The following is a 22,500-nucleotide window of genomic DNA, read 5'->3' as shown; positions in this document are numbered from 1 at the left end:
TGCTTTTGGTTCCTTTTGTGTAGCAATGCCATTTACTTACGGCAATAAAAGTTATATAAAAGGAACTCTAAAGGTACAAAAAAATATTTAATCATTCAACATTTCAGAAGTGTCCATCTTGAAATCTTCCTCTTGAAACCATTTTTGTCAAAGATAGAAAGAAATAAAGCAGGCAGAGAGCATTCTAGTTTACCAATAAAATTAATGAACAATTACAAATACTAGTGAACTCTTGCATTTAAAAAGTCAGACACACAGGGCCGTTTCTGGCTTTGTGGGGGCCCCTAGATTTCAATTTTTCGTCGGAGCCCCTGGGTGACTTAGGAAATTTAAATTTTCCAAGCTACCCAGGGGGCCCCTGGTGGCTTGGGGGCCCTAGGCAATCGCCTTGTCCGCCTATAGCTAGAAACGGCCCTCCAGACACAGTACAGAAGTGTGCCACAGGAGCCATGCAGTTAGCAAGACCAGATGAGCAGATAGTGTGAAAGAAACAATTTAAGACATCAAGAGAAGTAACAGTGGCAAACAGAGAGAAGCTTAAGACAGTCAATTAGAGAAAAAAAAGAGTTGATGAAATAAAAATGGTTTTGATTTCCCTCTGTAGGTGAGGGTAGTATGAGTGAAACCCCCACATCATTTGAGGGTACTCCATACACGGGTAGATAAGACTCTATATAGAATTAGCTATTGGATGGGGATGAGGGAACTGACACAAGCTCAGAACAAGTTTAGACTTCTAGTAAAGGACAGACTAAAGATGCACAATGTTGAAGGGGGAAGCAATTGAGTGTCACTGAAAAAGGGATTATCTGGAAGGTTGTGTTGAGTTGAAAAGGATTTCTATTTTTCATGGCATTGAACAACACTAAGTTTGCTTTGTCTCAATCAGAAATTTTAGAAATATAAGGCAAGTATTCTGTGGCAAAAGTTTAAATAGATGGGGAACTCAGGTACCATTTATGGAATGAGTTAAACTAAAATCTGTAAGATTTCAAGAAAAAAAAAGAGTAAGGAATATATCTCATCACAGACACAATCACTTCCAATGTGTATTGTGCACGAAAAGATGGATCTCTGACACAGGAGATGTTATTCCAAAGAAAATTCAAATGATACCTCCTCAGGTTCTTTCAATTAGCACAGACAAACGGCCTGAAGCATATCAGCTTTGGAGTATCCTAAGGAACAACTGGAGCAATAAGACTGGATATAGATTTGTAGTTCTAAATAGAGGAGCCAAATGAATCAGATACAGTGACAGAACAAGCAGGAAGATTAAAGGTTAGGAAAAGGTCAAGAATGTTGGGTATATTTCTAACCTCTAATCCTTCTGCTTGTCCAGTTAGTTTGTCTTTTTCATTGGACTCTTTGGTTCACAACCTCATATACATACACATGACATTTCCCTAAAAAATCCACACACTTTATCCATCATTGTTTCTTCAATTTTTGTTTAAAGTATTCAGTCCATTTTTTTCATGATTACTTTTCCCACAAATTTAACCCATTATGTTAGTCATTGATCATTGTCTACAAATACTTGAGACTTTTTTCAATTTTTGTCATTCAATATCCTACAGCTAACAAGATGCTGCACCTAGGAGGATGCATCCTGATTTTAGAATGTGTGAAAAAATAAAACTGAATTAAATAAATAAATAAAAACATCAAAATTGTCATTATTTTTATCCATCACTGCTCATTAGCAATGATTTTCATGAGTTCATTTAAATATATTTAAGTGATTATACATCACATTAATGCCAAAGGTGGGTTCACATGTACCAATTTGCAACTGAAATTGCAAGTTGGTAAAGTTTCTAACAGAATATTGGTACCTAGCAACTGGAAAAACTAGTAGCAAAACAAGACCAACATATTGGTCTTGTTCAGTCGATTTGCAACTTTATTTATATTGTGACATCATGGAGTAAGCTTTGAAAATGTGGTCTCCAGGTGTAGATAAGAAGTTAGAGTCGGTGAAGGAAAAGGAACACATCTGGGACTCCAGAAATTAATTATACAGAGGGGGAAAAAAAAGAGAAAAAAAAAGAGGAAAGGCTTGCGCAAATCGCTGTTTAACTAAATAGCTGTCACACTCCAAGAACTGTTTCCCTTAGTGCAGGGTGTTGTTGGAGGTGAGGACTGAAGACTTGTCAGGATTTAATTTGATCACCAGGGACGTATCCACATGGATTTTCTTTTCTGTTTTCTTTTCCGGTATGCCAAAAGAAGAGCAACCATCGCTTCAGCATTGTCACTGGAGGAAAATATCTTGGCGGGTAGCTATTCGTTTACATTCACTTACTGCCAAAGTGCCAACTACTCGATACTTCTAGCAACTTGTAATTTCAGTCACAAATTGGCACGTGTGAACCTGCATTTAAATATGAAATGAATGCAGCCTCTTATATTATCATCTTGATCTAAATATGAGATGGCCATTATACAGCATTACACAGTAAATATTACAGAAAAGCAGTAATTTGCCCTCATTTTGATGTAAGGTTGTGCAAATAACCAAGATTCATCAACTATATAGCTTATATCTTCTGATCTTCAGGTTATACAACATAATAATGCCCACTTTTCTTTCCGCAAAAACTTCTATGAATATTTATAAATAATTTCCTTTATGAGGAGATTAAGGGAAAAAATTAACCTTAAGGAACAGGGCAAAGAAGAAAACTTTCTATCTTCTTCCAAAGATTAAAAAGCTAAAAAAGCTAACATTTTTTACAATTGTTAACTATGCACATGTTAACAAGGCTGCTCTGGGTTTTGTTACCTTACAGTTCTCTAAAAATATTTTTACTTTAAGTATTGGAAAAGTTTGAGCACATGGCAGAAAAGAAAGAAAGATGCGTGTATGTATGAGATATAAGTATTTGTTGCCTTATGCTTAACCATCCACTAAATTATCTTCTTAAAGATTATATCTATAAAATGGCACAAATCAATTCATCCAACAAATTCATGTATTACTCGCAATCTTACTGTACATTTATTTCAACACATGATAAATGGTATGGCATATGAGATGCTAAAATCAATTATGTACTTTACATATAGTACAATTGATCCTTGACATCTACTGCTTCAAGTCAACATGATTTTAGATACCTGAGGATAGTCAGTGGGTAATGGCAGTTAAAAATTTGAATATGAGTGAATATCCTTATGAGCCTTTGTAGCCAGTCAAAATATTCACAGACTATCTTCTCACAGTAAACTCAGCAGTGTCTACATTGTTTGCTTGAAGTGATGGGTGAATTTGTGTTACTGCTAGTGCCTCTGCTCTATGCAGACATACATGAACATGCATGGCAGATGAATGTGTCTGCACCACCAGCATTATCAGTGCCACCCTCTTACACCACTGGAAACTTGCCTCAATCAAAACTCACTCCACTTGCAGCAAATCATAATTACAGAATCAGCTAAGTCTTCAGGGTTAATATGGCTAAGCAGTGAAACAAGAAAGTATCACCAAAAGTTTCAAACCCTTACTGTTACTTTGCTTAAAATGATGTGGAGGTGACGGTGACTCACTGGTGTCGCCGCCTGCCACAATAGCCACTCACTTAGACAGCAAAACACATCTTAAATGACCATATTCATCACTGTAAAAGACAAATTGATTCCCATAAATGTGAATAAATATAGTCAAGTGTTCAAGCTAGTGGATGATGATTCACAATGTTTTTTGGTCTTAATGAGTGATTTTTGTGGCAGCAACACCAACAATACAATACGAGAATGCCAATCAGTGTTGAACTGAGGCTTGAGCCAGTAGGGTTTAATGAACCATGGGGTTGTCCGAAGGCTCAATATGACTGGTTGTCTCTAATTAATGTTAAATATATATAACCATTTCTTTTCATATAATTTCAATATAGATTTGCCCCAAAGTGATCTGATCAAAATTAGGATCAAATAAGTAGTAGTAGTAGTCGTAGTAGTAGCAGAGAGAGAGAGAGAGAGAGAGAGAGAGAGAGAGAGAGAGAGAGAGAGAGAGAGAGAGAGAGAGAGAGAGAGAGAGAGAGAGAGAGAGAGAGAGAGAGAGAGAGAGAGAGAGAGAATCAAATAAAGGTGAATGAATTAAATAAAGATAAACTACAAAAATTATCTGGCCATGCAGAAAGAATAGCAGGTCTGAATTATTTATGAGTGTGGTCAATGCAGTGGGTGCTTGAGGAAGATAGAGAATACAAAACACATATAAGTAAGAGGAATTATATGAATAAATGAACTCTTTTGTTAGAGGAATGCTTTTAGGGTAAATAGATTTACAGTACATGGAAATACACTCAACCCTCCATTATCATGACTATCATAGTGTTTTGTGCAATAGTAAACACTACGGTGAATAACTGACAAAAAAATATAATCATGGTCCTGGTCCCAAAGCCTGACATAAAAAAATGTTTTGTGCGCTAGTTTGTCTCTTTTAACACTTCACTATTAAAAGTATATTCCACCAACAGCAATGTAACACAATAATGAAACTTGCAAGAACAGAGAGTAGAGCACAGATACTTCAATAAAGTAACATGTATGCCTTCTTTAAATATGTGTCGTGCTTTCTAAATGAGTGACTTATCTATAAAGCTAGATTTCTAATTGGATCACCAATAAAGGTACTCTGCTGGAACTGAGGTCCTGACTTAATACTGTATTCTATGATGTGGTTTGAATGAGTCTGCCAAAGTATCTTTCAACCTGAGTTATCATTAGCTTTCAAATGTCCTCAAAGCTCTAGGTTGGACATTTATTAGATAAGCTACTTTCCACAGATAAAATGTAAGTATAAAATTTATATAGTGTGCCTATCCGTCATAGAATTTCTGTAAAATTCAGACCCTGTTGCATTAAACTTTTAACAAGAAATCAACTAAACTATACTATCAGCCCTGGGTCTTCAGGCATAGGGAGCAATCTAGCTCTAACACACTCACTTCTGCAGTTTTTTTTTTTTTTTCCAAAAATAACAATTCAATATCTCTTCACAGCCTTCTGGAACTTATACAGGAATAGTTATAACAACTAAGCTTGCTAGTAAGTATGCGGTCACTAAAATCAATATAAAAAAAATCATAACTGAAAGTAAAGATATTAAAAAGATAGTAAAAGAAAGTAATTAAATAATACCTGTATTTCATAAAGAAAGTAAAGATATTAAAAAGATAGTAAAAGAAAGTAAAGAAAAGTTAATGAATACCTGTATTTCATAAAGAAATTTGGAGGTTGAAAGAGTTTGTCCCATGTGGCTTTCCCCAGCATGATGTCCTCAGTGATCTGTAGGCCTGATTTGAATTCCTCTACCATCACTGCTCGGGTGGACTGTGAAGTATTGAAGGTGGAATTTTGCTGGGGATATGCTGGTGTTATGATTGGCATCAAATGAAACCTGTCTTGAACATTCACCCGCGGATCCCAAACCTGTAGAGTAAAAGCAAAACATGAGAATCTCATGAAAATATCTGAAAAGGACTGGGGAAAGCAGCAATCTCTTCAGCACAGAAAACAATGTAAAGAAACTGAAAATATAACTACATTTGACCCTCATTTTTCCATACTAAATGGTGCATGCACTGGTCCAGATAATGAAAAGTCCAGGCAAGACAAATGGGCCCTTCATTTGCCAAAACGAAACGGAAATGTGAAATTTAGTCTATTATGGTTTCCCTGACCAACTAAACCAAAACAAACTTTATCTAAGCTAACCTAACCCTAAAACTATCCTAACAGTAATAGCTAAGAATGCACGAACACGCAAAAAAAAGAAAAAAAAAAACTTCATAAACATGAAGTGAGTATACTGCTACGGCAACAGACAGTTCAGTGATGTGCCAGTTAGCCAACAAAGAATTGCCAAAACGTCCAACGATCAAAATAATTTGAGAGAGAGAGAGAGAGAGAGAGAGAGAGAGAGAGAGAGAGAGAGAGAGAGAGAGAGAGAGAGAGAGAGAGAGAGAGAGAGAGAGAGAGAGAGATTGTATGCAATATCACAAGTATTAGGAGTATTTAAGTGGTCTCAAAACAACCTCCTGATTTAACTGCTCATTATGTTCCTTGGTAATCAAACAATCAATGCACCAACAGGCTGCACCTCCCAAATCCAGGATTCCATAATCTGGCAAATTTTATAATTCAGCACAATCTTAATTTGCGGGAATACTGTATTTGATGGCTCATAAGACACACCTTTTCTCCAAAAAAAGTCTCAGAAAATGGGCCTGTATCCCATAAGGCCAAGGTTCAGCATTGAGGCAGTGGCTGGTGGTAAGTCTAGGCAACAGAGGCTCTAAAATCAAACCCCAGATATCTTTGCACATGTAAACAAAGTGATGATTGGTACAAAACAACTCTTTCAAGGTAACAAAATATAATTAGGTCATAATTACTAATAATTCACATAGAATGACACGAGTCAGAAAGAATTTGCCCCAGTAACCATGCACCATGCATTGCATGTACCAAAACAAATGCAATTAGTTACATGCCAAGCAAGGTGACATTGGCAAGCTTCACTGTGTTCTTTACAGTGTGGTGCCGTTACTCCTTGAGGTAAGACACACTTTCATACAATTAAAACTGCACCTATCTTTTTAATGATGAATAGAAAAAAAATATTTCCACACTTTATTTTGTTTAGAAAATATAATGAATATTCCAAATAAAAATACATTTAAAAAAAAACAAGGTTGGTAAATCTGCTTTCACACATCCTAGGGCTTTGAAAAATACTACAATACAATTACATGTAGAATGATGACAAAAAAAGAAAAATCATGATTATTACCCTTGTAGTTTCTCACAGTCACTACCGACACCATATATATATATATATATATATATATATATATATATATATATATATATATATATATATATATATATATATATATATATATATATATATATATATATATATATATATATATATATATATATATATATATATATATATATATATATATATATATATATATATATATATATATATATATATATATATATATATATATATATATATATATATATATATATATATATATATATATATATATATATATATATATATATATATATATATATATATATATATATATATATATATATATATATATATATATATATATATATATATATATATATATATATATATATATATATATATATATATATATATATATATATATATATATATATATATATATATATATATATATATATATATATATATATATATATATATATATATATATATATATATATATATATATATATATATATATATATATATATATATATATATATATATATATATATATATATATATATATATATATATATATATATATATATATATATATATATATATATATATATATATATATATATATATATATATATATATATATATATATATATATATATATAATATATATATATATATATATATATATATATATATATATATATATATATATATATATATATATATATATATATATATATATATATATATATATATATATATATATATATATATATATATATATATATATATATATATATATATATATATATATATATATATATATATATATATATATATATATATATTTCTACATTATATATATAACGCCTGTAGGCATACTTGAAGAGTATATGTGGGAAGCGCTGTTCATCTTCTGCCCATTAGTGGCGCAGGCATGTCTATTTATAGTGGTACCCATATTAGGGCCCATATCACCACCTAAGTGCATCTTTGGTGTAATCACCTAGGACTTGGGTATCATAGTGACATGTAGGTAACTTTAAACCACTTGACAAATGGCAAAGCTTCAACGTGGTATGTGGTGGGATTCGAACCTATGTGTGGACGTGTGCCCGATCCCATGCTCACCACCTTAGCCATTACACCACCGCCTCCCTATCCAGGTACATGTTTACATCTCACAACAGGACTGGTACGTAGGCTACTAGCAAATATTATAGTTTTTAAATGTAAAATATTGGGATCTAGTAATGATCTAAATGCATGCAAGTCTTCAAATGTCAGGCAAAATCCTTCATTTCATATTCAGAGCTTAAATCCACTCATTTATCTTTCCCTCCCTCCCCTCAATGTCTACCAAAACTTGGTGCATCTTATGAATCCATTCATCTCATGAGCCATCAAATATGGTAACTTAAATTTTCCAGAATAGTGTAAGGTTGCCAGTACACCACTATGACACGGTGGTGCATGTGTTTTTTCTGTATCCTTCTGCAAGCATATTTACTTGCACAGTTAACATATATCATATCAAAACAAGGCTGGCTAAGACTATACAGGGTGTTTTAGGGTGCTTACTCAAGGACCACCTGTAGTCTGGAATTTTCCATAATCCGGCAACCTCAGGTCCGGCAGTTGCCAGATTTGGAACATTCAACCAGCAACTCCACTTATGTTTTATAGAAGGTATCAGCAAACTGGCACAACAACAAATGGTCCTGCTGGACATTTTACCAGTGAATGAAATAGACAATTCGCCAGTGTAGGAGAACTGGTACACCAATGAACCATCTTTAAACCTCTACCACAACACTGGGGACAATGATCCCCACCAATCACTGTTGCACATACCACTTCATAACTGTGGCATCTAATGCAGCATCTTTTCCAGTCCTTACATTTTTTCTTGGTGTACCTTTACCATTTTTACTTGATGATGCATCCAAACAGTATTTGGCTGAATATTTTACAAGCTTATCTTTTGATTCTCTAATGTCCAACACAGTTTGTTTTGCCCCATCATATTCCTCACAAACACTCATAACACTACCTCCTTTTCTAATTTTCTTATCAATTCCAGCTTTTTCAGCCACAGTTAGGGCCACTAGCTTACACTTAACATCCTTGGGAGGCATGAGAGTTCTAAGATATTGAAAACGCAAAAACTTGTTCACTGAATCCAGACAAAACACTACGTTTACAAGCGTTGGTCAGATTTTCTTGTTTAGAACTGCCTGCCACCATCTATCAGGAGTACATGAGGTGTGCATTGTTTGAATTCATTTGTTGATCATTTAGACTCAAATTATTAAATTACTATCTGGACACTGTCTGGATAAACCGATGTCCGGATAAACAAGGGTCAAATGTAACTGATTGTTGGGATTCATCTTTAAAAGCAACAAAATAAGAAGTCATTAAGTAATATTAAAGTTATATTTGATATTAGTTAGACTTCATCAAGACCAGTGGTTCCCAACCTGATATACGTACCACTAGTGGTGCACAAAGGCCTTCTGGTTGCACATGAGCACTTTTGGGATCATATGCAATTTTTAGTAAAATTTTATTAATTTTTCAGAAAAAATATTATTGCCTTACATAATATAATCTGGCATCGATCAGCTGGTGGAGAAGAAACAGATGCATACCTCGCATTAAAGTGAGTTATGTTTTTGTTGTTAGTTTATTTGTCTGTTCTACTTGTGAATAAATTAATATTTGCTGGAATTAAGTTTTTTTGTAGAACCAGGTGTTATGTGGGGATTGTGTAGGACCTCCAAGTGGTACTCACTCAGGAAGAGTTTGGGAACCACTGATCTAGACTATGTTATGCAGGGTTTAGTTCTGATCCTCAGGTTACAGGAAGAATCTATGTAGTCCTGGTAGTCAGTACTGAAAAGAATTACTCCACTGGTCGTGTAGTGCTGGCCGTGGTCCGGTCATTTTGCGGTTGAGGTGGCAACAGTGTAAGCAGGTACAGCCAACACCCTGACTACCAATTTCAATAGTCTAGATTCAATATAGATCAACTGATTTGTGTCAATGAATTCAATCAAGACACACTGTTTATCGTACCAGCTGCAGTTGTCAAATAAGAGCTACAAGTAATTTAACATACCAGACACTCAAATCACAATTACACAATTGCAGATGTACTTTGGTTGTTATTTTTATTTTATTTTATTATTATTATTATTTATTTTTTCTTTAACTTTTACAGTTGACAATCAATTTCATAAAGTACAATATTTTATATTTAATTTACATTTAGAGCTTATGTATACCAAGACTGTCATTCAACTCCAAGTACTCCCAACATGTCTGGCCACACAACCATTTTTCATTCTTCCTGACAACAGAAAATGAGGAACCAGATGGTGTTTGCTGATCATTTAGCCCAACCACCAACAAATGGCCAACAGGTTGGGATAAATTTGCCCTGTGTAACACCACCTTTATGTTCTATACCAACAGACAAAGAATTTAAATATAATTAGTCTTAAATATTGCCAATTTTTTTAATCAAATAACTCAATGCTAACAATATATATTTAGCTCATCATCTTCTGTTACTGAATAACTCATATGGTGAGTTAAGACAGGCAAACAGAACATGAAGGCCTTAAGAGTTTCCTAAATCTAAAGATAAAATAGTTATCAGTTAATTCCCTATGAGATTTTGTGTTTTCAAAAACATGAAAGGAGCACTCTTTGTTTTGATTTTGAATTATTCTATAATATTCTTTACATTACTCTTTTCATATTGAGACAGATACCACTTAACGTTTAGTAAGGGAAAGGATAAACTTAGGAAAATATCAAATGTACTATGAATTAAGTTCAATTACTTACAAAAATCAAATGAGCCACTAACCTTAAACCCGAGTTTTGCATCATATGGTTGCTTCAGGTATACTGGTGCCGGCCAAGTCCACTTAGAGAAGACAAGAAAAAATTTTTCAACTAAAGTGGAAGCTGTAGCATTTGGGTAAAGTTGACAAGTTCTAGCCACCAGCATGGCCCATGACACACCTCCAAGATAACCAAGAACATTGCTGTATACACCATGACCTGAAATACATTAATAAGTGAAGACTGAAAACTTCAAGTTCACATCAGTTTACCACTACATGCATTATTTTATCCTAATTACCTATTTTAGATTTGTTTTCTTACCATGATATAATTTCCTAATTACTAGAAAAGGCAAATATATGTCTGAAGCATTCATGGAGTTTGAGAGGATTTAAATAGTACCTGGTGAGTTAAAGCCCATTTTGAGACTGTAGAGGATTAGTGAAAGATTCTTTGAAGTGCTACAAAAAAATCTTGTGTCCTATTGTCTCAAGTGGGGCTCATAGTGTCCTCTCTCCATATCTCCATTTATCTAATTTTTCCTTAAAGTTCTGCTCATTATGTGCTGTAACAACTTTATTCAAGGCATTCCACTTTTCCACTGTTCTGTGTGGAAAATTGTATTTTGCAATATCCTTCACACACTGGCTCATCCTGATCTCTCCATGTCCTCTTGTCCTTCCAGCTTCTTCTGTCACCAGCACCAGGTCTTCCTTGTCTATCTTTTCAATGCCACAGACTATTTTGCACAGTGTTATTAGATCCCCTCGTTCTCTTCTATCTTGTAAGGTTGGCAGTCCCATTTCCTTCAGTCATTCTTCATATGTTAGGTCCTTTAGTTCTGGCACCATCTTTGTAGCAATCTTCTATATCTGTTCTAATCTTCTTGTATCTTTTTTAGAGCTTGGAGACCACACCACAGCTCCATATTCCAGCCTTGGACGTATCATGCTTGTGATGATTTTTTTCATCATATCTTTGTCCATGAATTGAAGTGCCACTCTTATATTAATGAACATTCTATATGCTAATCCAAAGATCTTGCTTATGTGTTTTTGGAAGTTCAGATTTTCCTGTATAATCACTCCCAGATCTTTTTCCTCTTTAATATTCACTATTTGTCCCTCTCCCGTCAATTAGTTCCATACCAGTATTCTTTTACTCTTTCTTGGTTCCATTATGTGACATTTCTTGGCATTAAACTCCAGTTTCCACTTCTTACTCCACTCATAGATCTTGTTTATATCTTCCTGTAACAGCAAACAGTCCTCCTGGTTTTGATAACTCTTAGCAGCTTTGCATCATCAGCAAATAAATTAATATAACTGTTTACCCCATTGTGAATGTTGTTTACATAAATCTGAAACATAATGGGGGCTAACACTGACCCTTGTGGCACTCCACTTGTTACTTTACCCCAAGATGAGTATGTATCTCTGATCACAATTCTCATCTCCCTATCCTTCAAATAATCTCTTGTCCATTCTAACAAAGTTCCTCGCAGTCCTCTTATGTTCTCCATTTCCAAAGTAGTCTTCCATGAGGGACTTTAATCAAAAGCTTCTTTTTAATGTCCAGGTATAATGTGTCCACCCATCCATCTCTGCTTTCCAGTCCTTCTAAAACTCTCGAGTAGAAACTTAATAAGTTTGATATACATGACTGTCCTGTCCTGAGCCCAAATTGTCTGTTCGATATGACTTGTTTTTCTTCCAGATGTTTGACCCATTTTTCTTTGAAAATTATTTCACACAACATCCCCATAATGCTTGTAAGTGACACCGGTCTGTAGTTTAGTGGTTCAGTTGCCTTTCCTCCTTTAAATATAGGTATTATGTTGACTCTCCTCCATTCTACTGGAACTTTCCCTTCATTTATTGAACTTGTAACTATTTCCCAAATTGGATCCAGTAGTTGCTCTTTACATTCTTTTAACACCCAGCCTGATACACCATCTGGCCCCATTGCTTTTCTGACATCCAAATTATCCAATAATCTTCCAGTATCCTCTTTGTGCACTGTGATTTCCTGTAATCCTTGGCAATGCAATGTCTTATTAGGTTCTATAAAATCTTCTGCAGTGAACATTATTTTGAAGCTGTCATTTATTATTTCACACATTTCCTTCTCTGTTTGGTATGTCTTCCCTTCTTTGATTATTTTTCTCTTGTTTTTTGTTCTTCATTTTGCCATTTAGAAAAGTTTGGGTTTGGTTTTGCTTTTACTCACCACATCTTTCTCAAAGTTTCTTTCTTCCTCTCTCCTTACTCTAATATATTCATTTCTCGCATCCTTATACTGCTGTCTGTTATTGTCATTTCTCTGCTTTATGAGTTTCTTCCAAGCTTTATCTTTTGCCTTTTTAGCTTCTGTGCATCTAGCATTGTACCAAGCGTGAATTTTTTTCTTAACTCTATAAAAAGGTACATATTTCTTTACTCCATTATATTTTTGTAAGAAAATTTCATATTTCCCTTGCATTGTCCTTTCATACATAATGTTTCTCCATTCAATATCAGCAAAAAAGTTCCTTAATTTTTCAAAATCTGCTCTTGCATAATTTAATCTCTTTTTTTGTAGTCAACTCTGTATTATATCCCATCTTCCTCCTGTATTTTCAGCTCTAATGTCACATGATCACAGGTCAAGCAACAATGGTTCTTCTTCCCCCCTGTACCTTGTTGACTTCTCCACCCATTGATCCACTGTATTTACCATAGTCAACTGTAACACCTCCTTGCTCCACTGTCCATTACTTCCATCCCTCTCTAGTTAATTTTTTTACAGTTAAAGTATTCTTCCATCTCTTCTTATCATATTATTTAGGCAATTAATCATATCTTTATGTTCTTCAGATCCCCATGTATTTGTCTTAGGTGGCACTTATATAACTATGATTTTTCTTATTTTCAATTCCTCTGTTTTGATTGTTACTCTCATTACTTCCACCTTGCCCTCACCATATTGCACATCCTCCACATATATATTATCACAAATCATTCTTAGCACTCCTCCTCCCCCTTTATCCTTCCTGTCTCTTCTCCAGCTATTATATCCCTCCTCTTTAAAGTTAACATGGATCTCCGCTCTTAGATTTGTTTCAATGATGCACATTACATCCAGTTTTTTTCTCCTTCAAACAGTCCCTAACCTCCAATACACTGGATCCTCGTGATTCGACCATTAGCAGTTCGAATCATCACCAATTTGAACTCAGTTAATTAATACCCAATCCTCAAGGTTCGACCGACTGACTCGTCAATTCAACATTCATATCTCGCACGCCACCCACCCAGTCAAATCCGCTGCCATCCCAAATTCACAGCAAACCTGCCAGGCAGAAGTGTAAACCGATGCTACCTTGTGTCGTTGCTAAGGCAGCGTCACACTAGCACTTTTCCGTCAACCTTTTCTGTCAACTTTCTTAAGACTGTCAACTTTTGTCGACGCTGGTCGTCACACACAAGCTCGCTTCCACCCTTGTCGCATTTGTCAACTGTAAACAAACATAGCGGCCCCTTCACCCCCAGCAAGCCGTTGCTATTTTTTCATTGCTATTTTTGGCCTCTAATGATCTCTATGAGAAACTCTTCAGACAGCTTCGTCCACTCATAAATAACAGAGCTGCTCATCTTGGCCAGTTGTTCCTTGGAAGTTCTGCCTTGGAAAATCACAGTCCTAGACAAATGTAAACTACTTTTCACTGTTAGGCTAGGACAAAAAATATATATACAGTATACAAAAATATTTACATCTACTTATCAAGATTCTATTGATTTGAGATTATGGCATCATTCCCATTAACAAGAAAATTTATTTTATTATAAAAGTGTTAATTAGAAACCATAGATCTTAATTTGACTAAAAATTGACGCTAGAAGAAAACGTGCGTTTCATCTGACTCAAGACGACGGAAAGCCACCTCCAGCCCCAACCCTAAGAAGCACAATTTCCTGCCTTTCAAAGATAAGCTTGACCTTATAAGAAAGTGTGAGGCAGGTATAGCTCACAGTGTCGTTGCAGTGCAAATGGGTGTCCCTAGATCAACTGTATCAACAATTTGGAAGAATAGGGACAAGTACCACGAGACCGCTGCAAGTGTTTTTGTTTCCAAAAATGTACTCTGCAGCACCCTGTGTTTAATAAAAAAAAAGTTATATATAAATGAAGCCATTAATAGTACTGATTTAGTCTAGGTTAGTGTTTTTAAAGGTTCAGCGACCCAGTATAGAAACGGGATAAAGCTGAGGAAAAAGAAAGAAAGAAGTCTTATTTAGAGGTTATAGTGATGTTTTGAGGGGATCTAGGCTGGAGGTTGGTCCCTATCCCTCCTAATTCTGAAGTATCTTATGGGAAAAATTGCTTCACGATTCGAATAAACACAGATTCGACTGATGAAAAACCGCCCTAGCCCTGTCGAATTGCGAGGATCCCCTGTATTAGTATAAGTCACTCTCAATTTCTTGTCTCCTCCACGACCTCTTCCTTCTTCCGTAGATACCATTTCCTTAGTCTCATATCTAGAACCCTCCAGTAGAAATTCTTTTCTCGATCTCTGTCCTTTTCTTAGCACCTTTTCTTTTTCCCTCTCCTCTAGGTTCATATCTCTCTTTATCCATATATCTTCATGTTTAGTATCATCGACCAGCTTCCCTTTCCTTGTCATAATTTCCTCCACCACCACTTGCGATCTCATTCTCACTTTCATTGGTCTCCTACTCCCTTCACTAAATCTTCCCAACCCAATCACTTCCTCAACCTCCTGGTCCAACTCCTGTGTGCTGTCCTGGACCTGTCTGATAATAGTTGCAGCCAATTCTCTCTTTTCACACTCTCTCATGAACTTGTTTGGATTCTTTTTCCTTCATCCCAAAATATTTCCTCTCATCCACTGTATCTCTCACAAGATCTTCTTTCTCCTTAATTACTTGTATTACAGTGTCTTTTGCTTTTTTCCTGAATATGTCTCTTTACTACCTCTAAAAATTTAACTTTTTCTTCTTCCTGTTCTTGCTTCCATTCATTTTGTAATTCCTTCAGCTTGTTTTCACCCAATCCAATTTCCACTCTGTCCTCAATCCCATCTTGTACTTTTTTTCTGTTGACTCCTTATGGAGTCTTCGTATTTGTGACATGCAGCTTTTAATCCCTGATCGATTACACTGACCTTCTCACATTCAACTAATCTCAATCTCTCCTCTGTGTTTTCTGTTATCAGTCTGTCCTCCTTGTCCACTAAACTCGACATCACTTCCTTCATATACCTTATCTTTCTTTCCACGTTTATCAATCTCCTCATATTGCCTCTTTGGTCCCTAAATCCAGAAAAGTCCTTGTCCATAGTATCTTCAGTCAATCTCTTCAGTCCAATAGGTGTTACAATAAATTATTGATTTTCACAAGATGATGTTTGTTTTGTTGTCATACGTCCGGCTGCCCACCCAGTTCCATTTCTCTCTCCATTTTTTTCATCTATACAACCCAAAAATTTATTTATTATGGACAGGAGAACCCTATGGCTCCCTACCCCCCAGAACATATGTCTAGGTCAGGCTCCAACTCCTGCTGAAGCTTTTCCTGTGAGTTACTCAGCAAGTCTTGTTGGGGCGGTGTCAGCGGTGTGTGTGTGTGTGTGTGTGTGTGTGTGTGTGTGTGTGTGTGTGTGTGTGTGTGTGTGTGTGTGTGTGTGTGTGTTCACTGTTCACTGTTTGATCTGCTGCAGTCTCTGACGAGACAGCCAGACGTTACCCTACGGAACGAGCTCAGAGCTCATTATTTCCGATCTTGAGATAGGTCTGAGACCAGGCACACACCACACACCGGGATAACAAGGTCACAACTCCTCGATTTACATCCCGTACCTACTCACTGCTAGGTAAACAGGGGCTACACGTGAAAGGAGACACACCCAAATATCTCCACCCGGCCGGGGAATCAAACCCCGGCCCTCTGGCTTGTGAAGCCAGCGCTCTAACCACTGAGCTACCGGGCCGTGTGTGTGTGTGTGTGTGTGTATTACCTATTTGTATTTACCTACTTGTAGTTTTACAGGGCCTGGGCTTTATGCTCGTGTGGCCCTGTCTCTATATCTACACTTATCCAATCTTACTTTAAAAGTATGCACACTCGTTGCAGACACCACTTCTTTACTCAAACTGTTCCAAGTCTCAACACATTTTTGTGGGAAACTATATTTTTTAACATCTCTCAGACATCTTCCCTTCCTCAGTTTTTTACTATGCTATCTTGTGCTTCAAATGTCATATTCTTCTCTCAGGATCAGTTTCTCATTATCCACTTGATCCATTCCGTTAATCAATTTATAAACTTGTATCAAATCCCCCTCTCTCCCTTCTCTGTTCCAGGGTTGGTAGATCCATAGCCTTTAGTCTCTCCTCATATGTCATCCCTTCAAATTCTGGAACCATTCTTGTAGCTATTTTTTGTAGTCTCTCCAACTTCCTTATGTGTTTCTTTTTATGGAGGGTCCACACAACTTCTGCATATTCCAATATAGGTCTTATTATAGTACTTATCAATTTCTTCATCATTTCTTTGTCCATGTAATGAAATGCTAATCCAATATTCCTTAGCAAATTATGTCTCTCTGAAAATTCTATCAATGTGGCTTACTGGTTGATTATTTTCGTCCATCGTCACTCCCAAGTCCTTTTCCTTTTTTACTTTCCCCAGTTCTACTCCCATCTCCCATCTTATAGATTCCCACTAGCCATCTTTCACTCTCCCATTTCCATGACATGGCTTTTGTCCACATTGAATTCCATCTCCCACTTTTTACTCCATTTCCAGATCTTATTTAGGTCTTCCTGCAGTATTTCACAATCCTCTTTTTGCTTTATAACTCTGCACAGTTTCGCATTATCCGCAAACAGATTTATGTAGCTGTTCACTCCCTCTGGCATGTCGTTTATATATATGAGAAAAAGTATTGGCGCCAATACTGACCCCTGTGGCACTTGGCTTTCTACTGCTCTCCACTTGGACTTCATATCTTTAACTACCGTCCTTATTTCTCTCCCCCTCAAATAATTTTCCATCCATCTCAATGTGATTCCTTCTCCTCTAACTTCCACAGTAATCTTGCATGTGGCACTTTATCAAACGCCTTTTTTAAATCCAAATAAATACAGTCAACCCATCCCTCTCTCTCTTGTACTCTATCAACTATTCTAGAGTAGAAACTCAGTAAATTTGTTACACACGATCGTGTGTGTGTGTGTGTGTGTGTGTGTGTGTGTGTGTGTGTGTGTGTGTGTGTGTGTGTGTTTACCTAGTTCTAACATACAGGAAGAACTATGCTCATGCTGTCCCATCTCCATATCAATGCAAATCCAGCATTTCTTTGAACTTATTGATTGTCCTCGCTTCAACGACTCTCTTATCTAAACTGTTCCACACCTCTACACATCTTTGTGGAAAGCTGAACTTCTTGATATCTCTCCTGCAATTGTCCTTTCTTAATTTCTTTCCAATGTCCTCTTGTGTCACTGTTGTCCCAGATTAGTAAGTTTATCTAATTCTTCCAGTCCATTCATCACTCTGTACACTGCTACTAGATCTACTCTTTCCCTTCTCTGCTCTAAGGTTGTAAGACCTAGTATTTGTAACCCTTCTCCATATGACTGTTCACTTAAACTTGGGGAAGCTTTGTTGCTACCCTCTGTATTCTCTCTAGTTTCCTTATGCACCTTTTTTTCTTTGGTGACCATACTGTAGCTGCATATTCTAGTTCTAGGCATTTAAGAGTCGTGAAAAGTTTTTTATCATATCTTCGTCTATGTAAATTAATGCTACTTTTATATTTCTCAAAAATTCATAGACATTTCCTGTAATTCTATTTCTGTGCTTTCTGGTGACAAATTATCCACAATGGTTACTCCTAGGTCTTTTTCTTCAGACTTCTTAATTCAGACTTCTTAATTTTTTCAGTTCCCACTGAGTAAACTCCCTTTGACATTCTTTTATTCATTCCAAATCTTAATACGCTGCACTTTTTTGTATTAAATTCTATTTCCCATATGAGTGACCATTCCACTATTTTATCAGTCTTGTTTAGTCCCTCACAATTTTCTTTTCTATTTACCCTCATCATTAATTTAGCATCATCTGCAAAACAGACTTTAGATCTAGGTATATGCAGTCCACCCAGCCAACCCTTTCTTGCACTATGTCAGCCACTCTTGAGTAGAAGGTTATTAAATTTGTGACACATGATCTTCCTCTTCTGAATCTATACTGTCTATCTGTCAAAATACCATTCTGCTAACTGGTGACTGCATTTCTTAACAATCCAATTTGACATTCCATCAGGACCTGAGGTTTGCCTTACATCTTGTTCTTCCATTATTTTTCATAATTTCTCATGTTTTAGAAACTATTATTATGCAAACCTTGCACTCTGGAATTTTATTCACCATTACCTTACTTGTCTGACTATGATTCTTTAAAAAAGAGAAGTATGGATCTTTTAACATATATGTAGTCTGCACACAATATTTACCTAAAATCTTGGGAGTTTTAAGTAGGAAATTATATTTCTTAAGGCATACTACATCCACAAACAAAAATATGCTTGTGCTGGTCAAAGAAATGCTTTATTAGGTGCAGCTTATGTATAAAATTCCTGAGTGTTTTTTTGCAAGTCAACAGGATTTTTATCAGTATACCTAAAACATTCACAGAAATCATATTATTTGCAGGTGTCTCTTGACTCTTGCAAGTACAAATAAAGCAGTATTTATTGTAAATGATTTCCACATTTATACAATACTTACGTTTTGCCCATAGTTTAACAGCCCTGAGAGCCAAGCGAAAGCTTTCTCTGTTGGGAACTTGCCGAAGAATTTCATCGGTTACTCGGCAACCATTAAGACTGCGTACACACTTTTCATCTAAGTTCTTGAGAATTGTATCATCTTTAAGATCAACAGAGTCCGGGACTTCCTTAAGAGCTAACCGGGCAAACAAAAGATCAATTTCAATGCCTTCATATTTCATTTTGATGACAGGAACATATGCCTCTTCCACAGCCTGAAACAACAAAAATAATTTCATTTTTTTGCTCTATTAAACATTATTGAGAATATTGTTAAAACAAATTTTTGTGGTTAGTAGACCACTGCTTTAACAATGAACTTCCTGTATACCATAGCAGTATAGCAACAGCTGCTCTGCAAGGTAAATTTCCATTTCTTCCAGCTAATACCTAACTCCCAGTATCTCTGTATCAAAAAGATATTTTCTTTAAAGTAGCAGCACTACTTTCATAAAGGTAATCATAACACTTACCCTCATTTCTGTGACTTCCGGCTGTTCTTTGAGAAGTTCATAAAAACTGGAGAAATAATCTGTGCGCTCTATATGTCTTGGAGCCACACACAAGGCATCAATGTCAGCACCCTTGCCAGCCACTCCCAGACGGTAGGAACCAAAAGTGCAGATCTTACCTCCAACAGTGTCAGCAATCTAAAATAAAAAATAAGTCAGAAAAATTTTACATTATAAATTATAAAATTATAGATGTGGAGCAGCTACCTTGGCAAGTTGAATCCAGCTTTTTTTTTTTTTCTTTTTACCATGTGGGCTTTTCACAGGAATTTGTGGGTTAAAGGGGATACTTTTTGGGGTACCTCCTATCTCAAAACCTACCCACTAGGAAACCGTTGCCCTGAGTGAGGAAGCCCAACCTACACTCGAACCGTGGACAGGACCTGAACCCGTGCGCTTGGAGATCCCTCGGACCCCAAAGCACGCATGGTTCCACTGTACCACGGCAGATATACACATTTTATCACAAGAATGTACCATTCTGTCCTGGCTATGACATATTTCAAAGCTATGATGCACTAAAACTGCTTAATGAACAAAACCCTCAGATCACTGTGATCAAACTCCAATGTTCATAAAAAAAAAAAAAAAAAAAAGATCCTACCTAGCATGGATGGAGCAGAGAAGATTCCCTTCTTTCTATGTATTCACCAAATTGTAAGTTGAGAACAAAATCCACCTAAAGAGGCACTATATCAGTTATGACCACAACCAAAAAAAAAAAATTCACACATCAAATTATCAGTAACCATGTATACAGACTTTTAGGTGTTAATTATCTAACCTAAAAATGTTAACATATATCTTACTATATTCTATCATTATTTTCATGGTTGATGTTCATCTCAGTTTCATTTCCACAATTAGTTCCTCTAAACACACCAACTGCAAATTGCTCTATTTCTAAAGTCTTGCTGCACATGACTTTCTATTTTCTCTCATCAATATTCTTCCTGTCTTAGTGATGCAGGCAAGTAAAGTACTTTCAAGGACAAACTATAGAACTCTGGATGTCTTTTTTTTTTTTCTAACTAACAACTTGAATGATTTAAGAAGAGTTAAAACACCTCCAATATCAAATCAGGCAACTCACTTACAACTCTTCTAATTTACTTTTTTATAAAAGCAATTTAGGAAGATTTTTTCCATTTTCTTAATCCTTGAAAAATGAAAATAAAAAAGTAATATGGATAACATACAATCATATACAAGGTTACATAACATTAAAGGTGAGAATGATAAGTTAGAAGCTGCACCTGGCCACTGGCTGCAAGCAATCATGCTAATGAAGCCACAATATCTTGCTTTCTCTTTCTTATACAACTTAACCCTTATATAAGACAACTAGTTATTTAGGAAATAAATGACAATTTCCAAGAAAAGTACAACCAAGTGAGTTTGAGCACAACTGCTTACGAAGTCTGAATTTTTTATAGAAAAATCAACCTCCTTGATCATTAAAAGACTTAGAACAGTAGGAAAATACAACAATTTAACATAAGAATATCTCTAAACTCCACATACATTATTTCCTAAATTAATAAAAACTTACCTGTGGTGGCATGTTCTTGACATTTATGCTGATATCTCGAATCCAAGTCCTTACTAATGTATTCAGCTTTCCCAGCACCTCAAACCTGTATGAAAATTTAAAAACCTAAGGTTGGGAAATAAAGTTCTGTGGTTTTCAGAGATAACAGAATGAAAACTTTTCAATAGTCCAATTTCAAAATCAATAAACAAAAGCATGTCACCAGAGCAAATTAATCTTCATATGAAATAATAATCACATAAAAATTATGGATACTAACCTGTGATTGAGCTCAGAATCTTCCTCAAACATGCCAGCCTCCTTAAGGTATTCAGACAGCTCCCTGGTATGCTCTAGGTCAGAGGCTTTTGGCTTGGCCAAGCTAATGGCCGATGTCATGCCTAAAGTTCTACTGGCATCCATACTCCTGAATCTGAAAATAAAATAATTTTTAACATGAAAAAAAAAATCAAATATAACATTTTCAAAAGTTTCAACCAGAACCACAAGCCAGAAAACTTCAATAAAGGAATCAAAGATTTAAATCTAAACTACACACACACACACACACACACATAAATAAATAAAATTCTTATGAAAAAAAAAAAACTTATTTAACATTCCACATCCTTCCTATTGAAGAAAATGGCTCCTTGGTATTACAGTTATATTCTTATCAACAAAATTATTCTAGGATATAATACAGTAGCAGCTGAAGTAGCAAGGTTATGAGCATAGTGGACAAATGAAACCTAACCTCTAACCACTCAGCCTATTCCATCAAACTTTCAATTGGATCCCATCATCCACAGTCTTATTGTTGTATCCCCTCCTATCACTGCAGCATCATATCTGTACCTAACTAACTGAACTAACTAAAGGACCTAGGACAGTACTATTCTGATTTTCTATGAAATGACTATTGCTTTCATGTTTTGGACTCATCTCTTTGCAGAGATCACATAACAGAAGCAAT

General features: G+C 35.6%; 1 protein-coding gene across 5 annotated transcripts in view; it reads right to left on the bottom strand.

The window, feature by feature from the left end:
* Positions 1-22,500, bottom strand: part of LOC123517345 (poly(A) polymerase type 3-like) — a 90,552-nt gene that overhangs the window by 56,288 nt on the left and 11,764 nt on the right. For all 5 annotated transcript variants that reach the window (XM_045277345.1, XM_045277347.1, XM_045277344.1 and 2 more), the window contains exons 2-7: positions 21,805-21,957; positions 21,546-21,630; positions 19,955-20,131; positions 19,441-19,696; positions 10,665-10,861; positions 5,222-5,442 (exon numbers count right to left, since the gene is read on the bottom strand). In XM_045277345.1, the coding sequence (XP_045133280.1) occupies positions 5,222-5,442; positions 10,665-10,861; positions 19,441-19,696; positions 19,955-20,131; positions 21,546-21,630; positions 21,805-21,947 (1,079 nt within the window). In that variant the 5' untranslated portion in view covers positions 21,948-21,957. The remainder of the gene's footprint in view (positions 1-5,221; positions 5,443-10,664; positions 10,862-19,440; positions 19,697-19,954; positions 20,132-21,545; positions 21,631-21,804; positions 21,958-22,500) is intronic.

Source organism: Portunus trituberculatus, chromosome 42 (genome assembly GCF_017591435.1).
Source record: "Portunus trituberculatus isolate SZX2019 chromosome 42, ASM1759143v1, whole genome shotgun sequence".
Taxonomy (NCBI): Eukaryota; Metazoa; Arthropoda; class Malacostraca; order Decapoda; family Portunidae; genus Portunus; species Portunus trituberculatus.
Note: the sequence above shows the minus strand (reverse complement) of the source record. Positions and strands in the feature narration are given on the sequence as shown.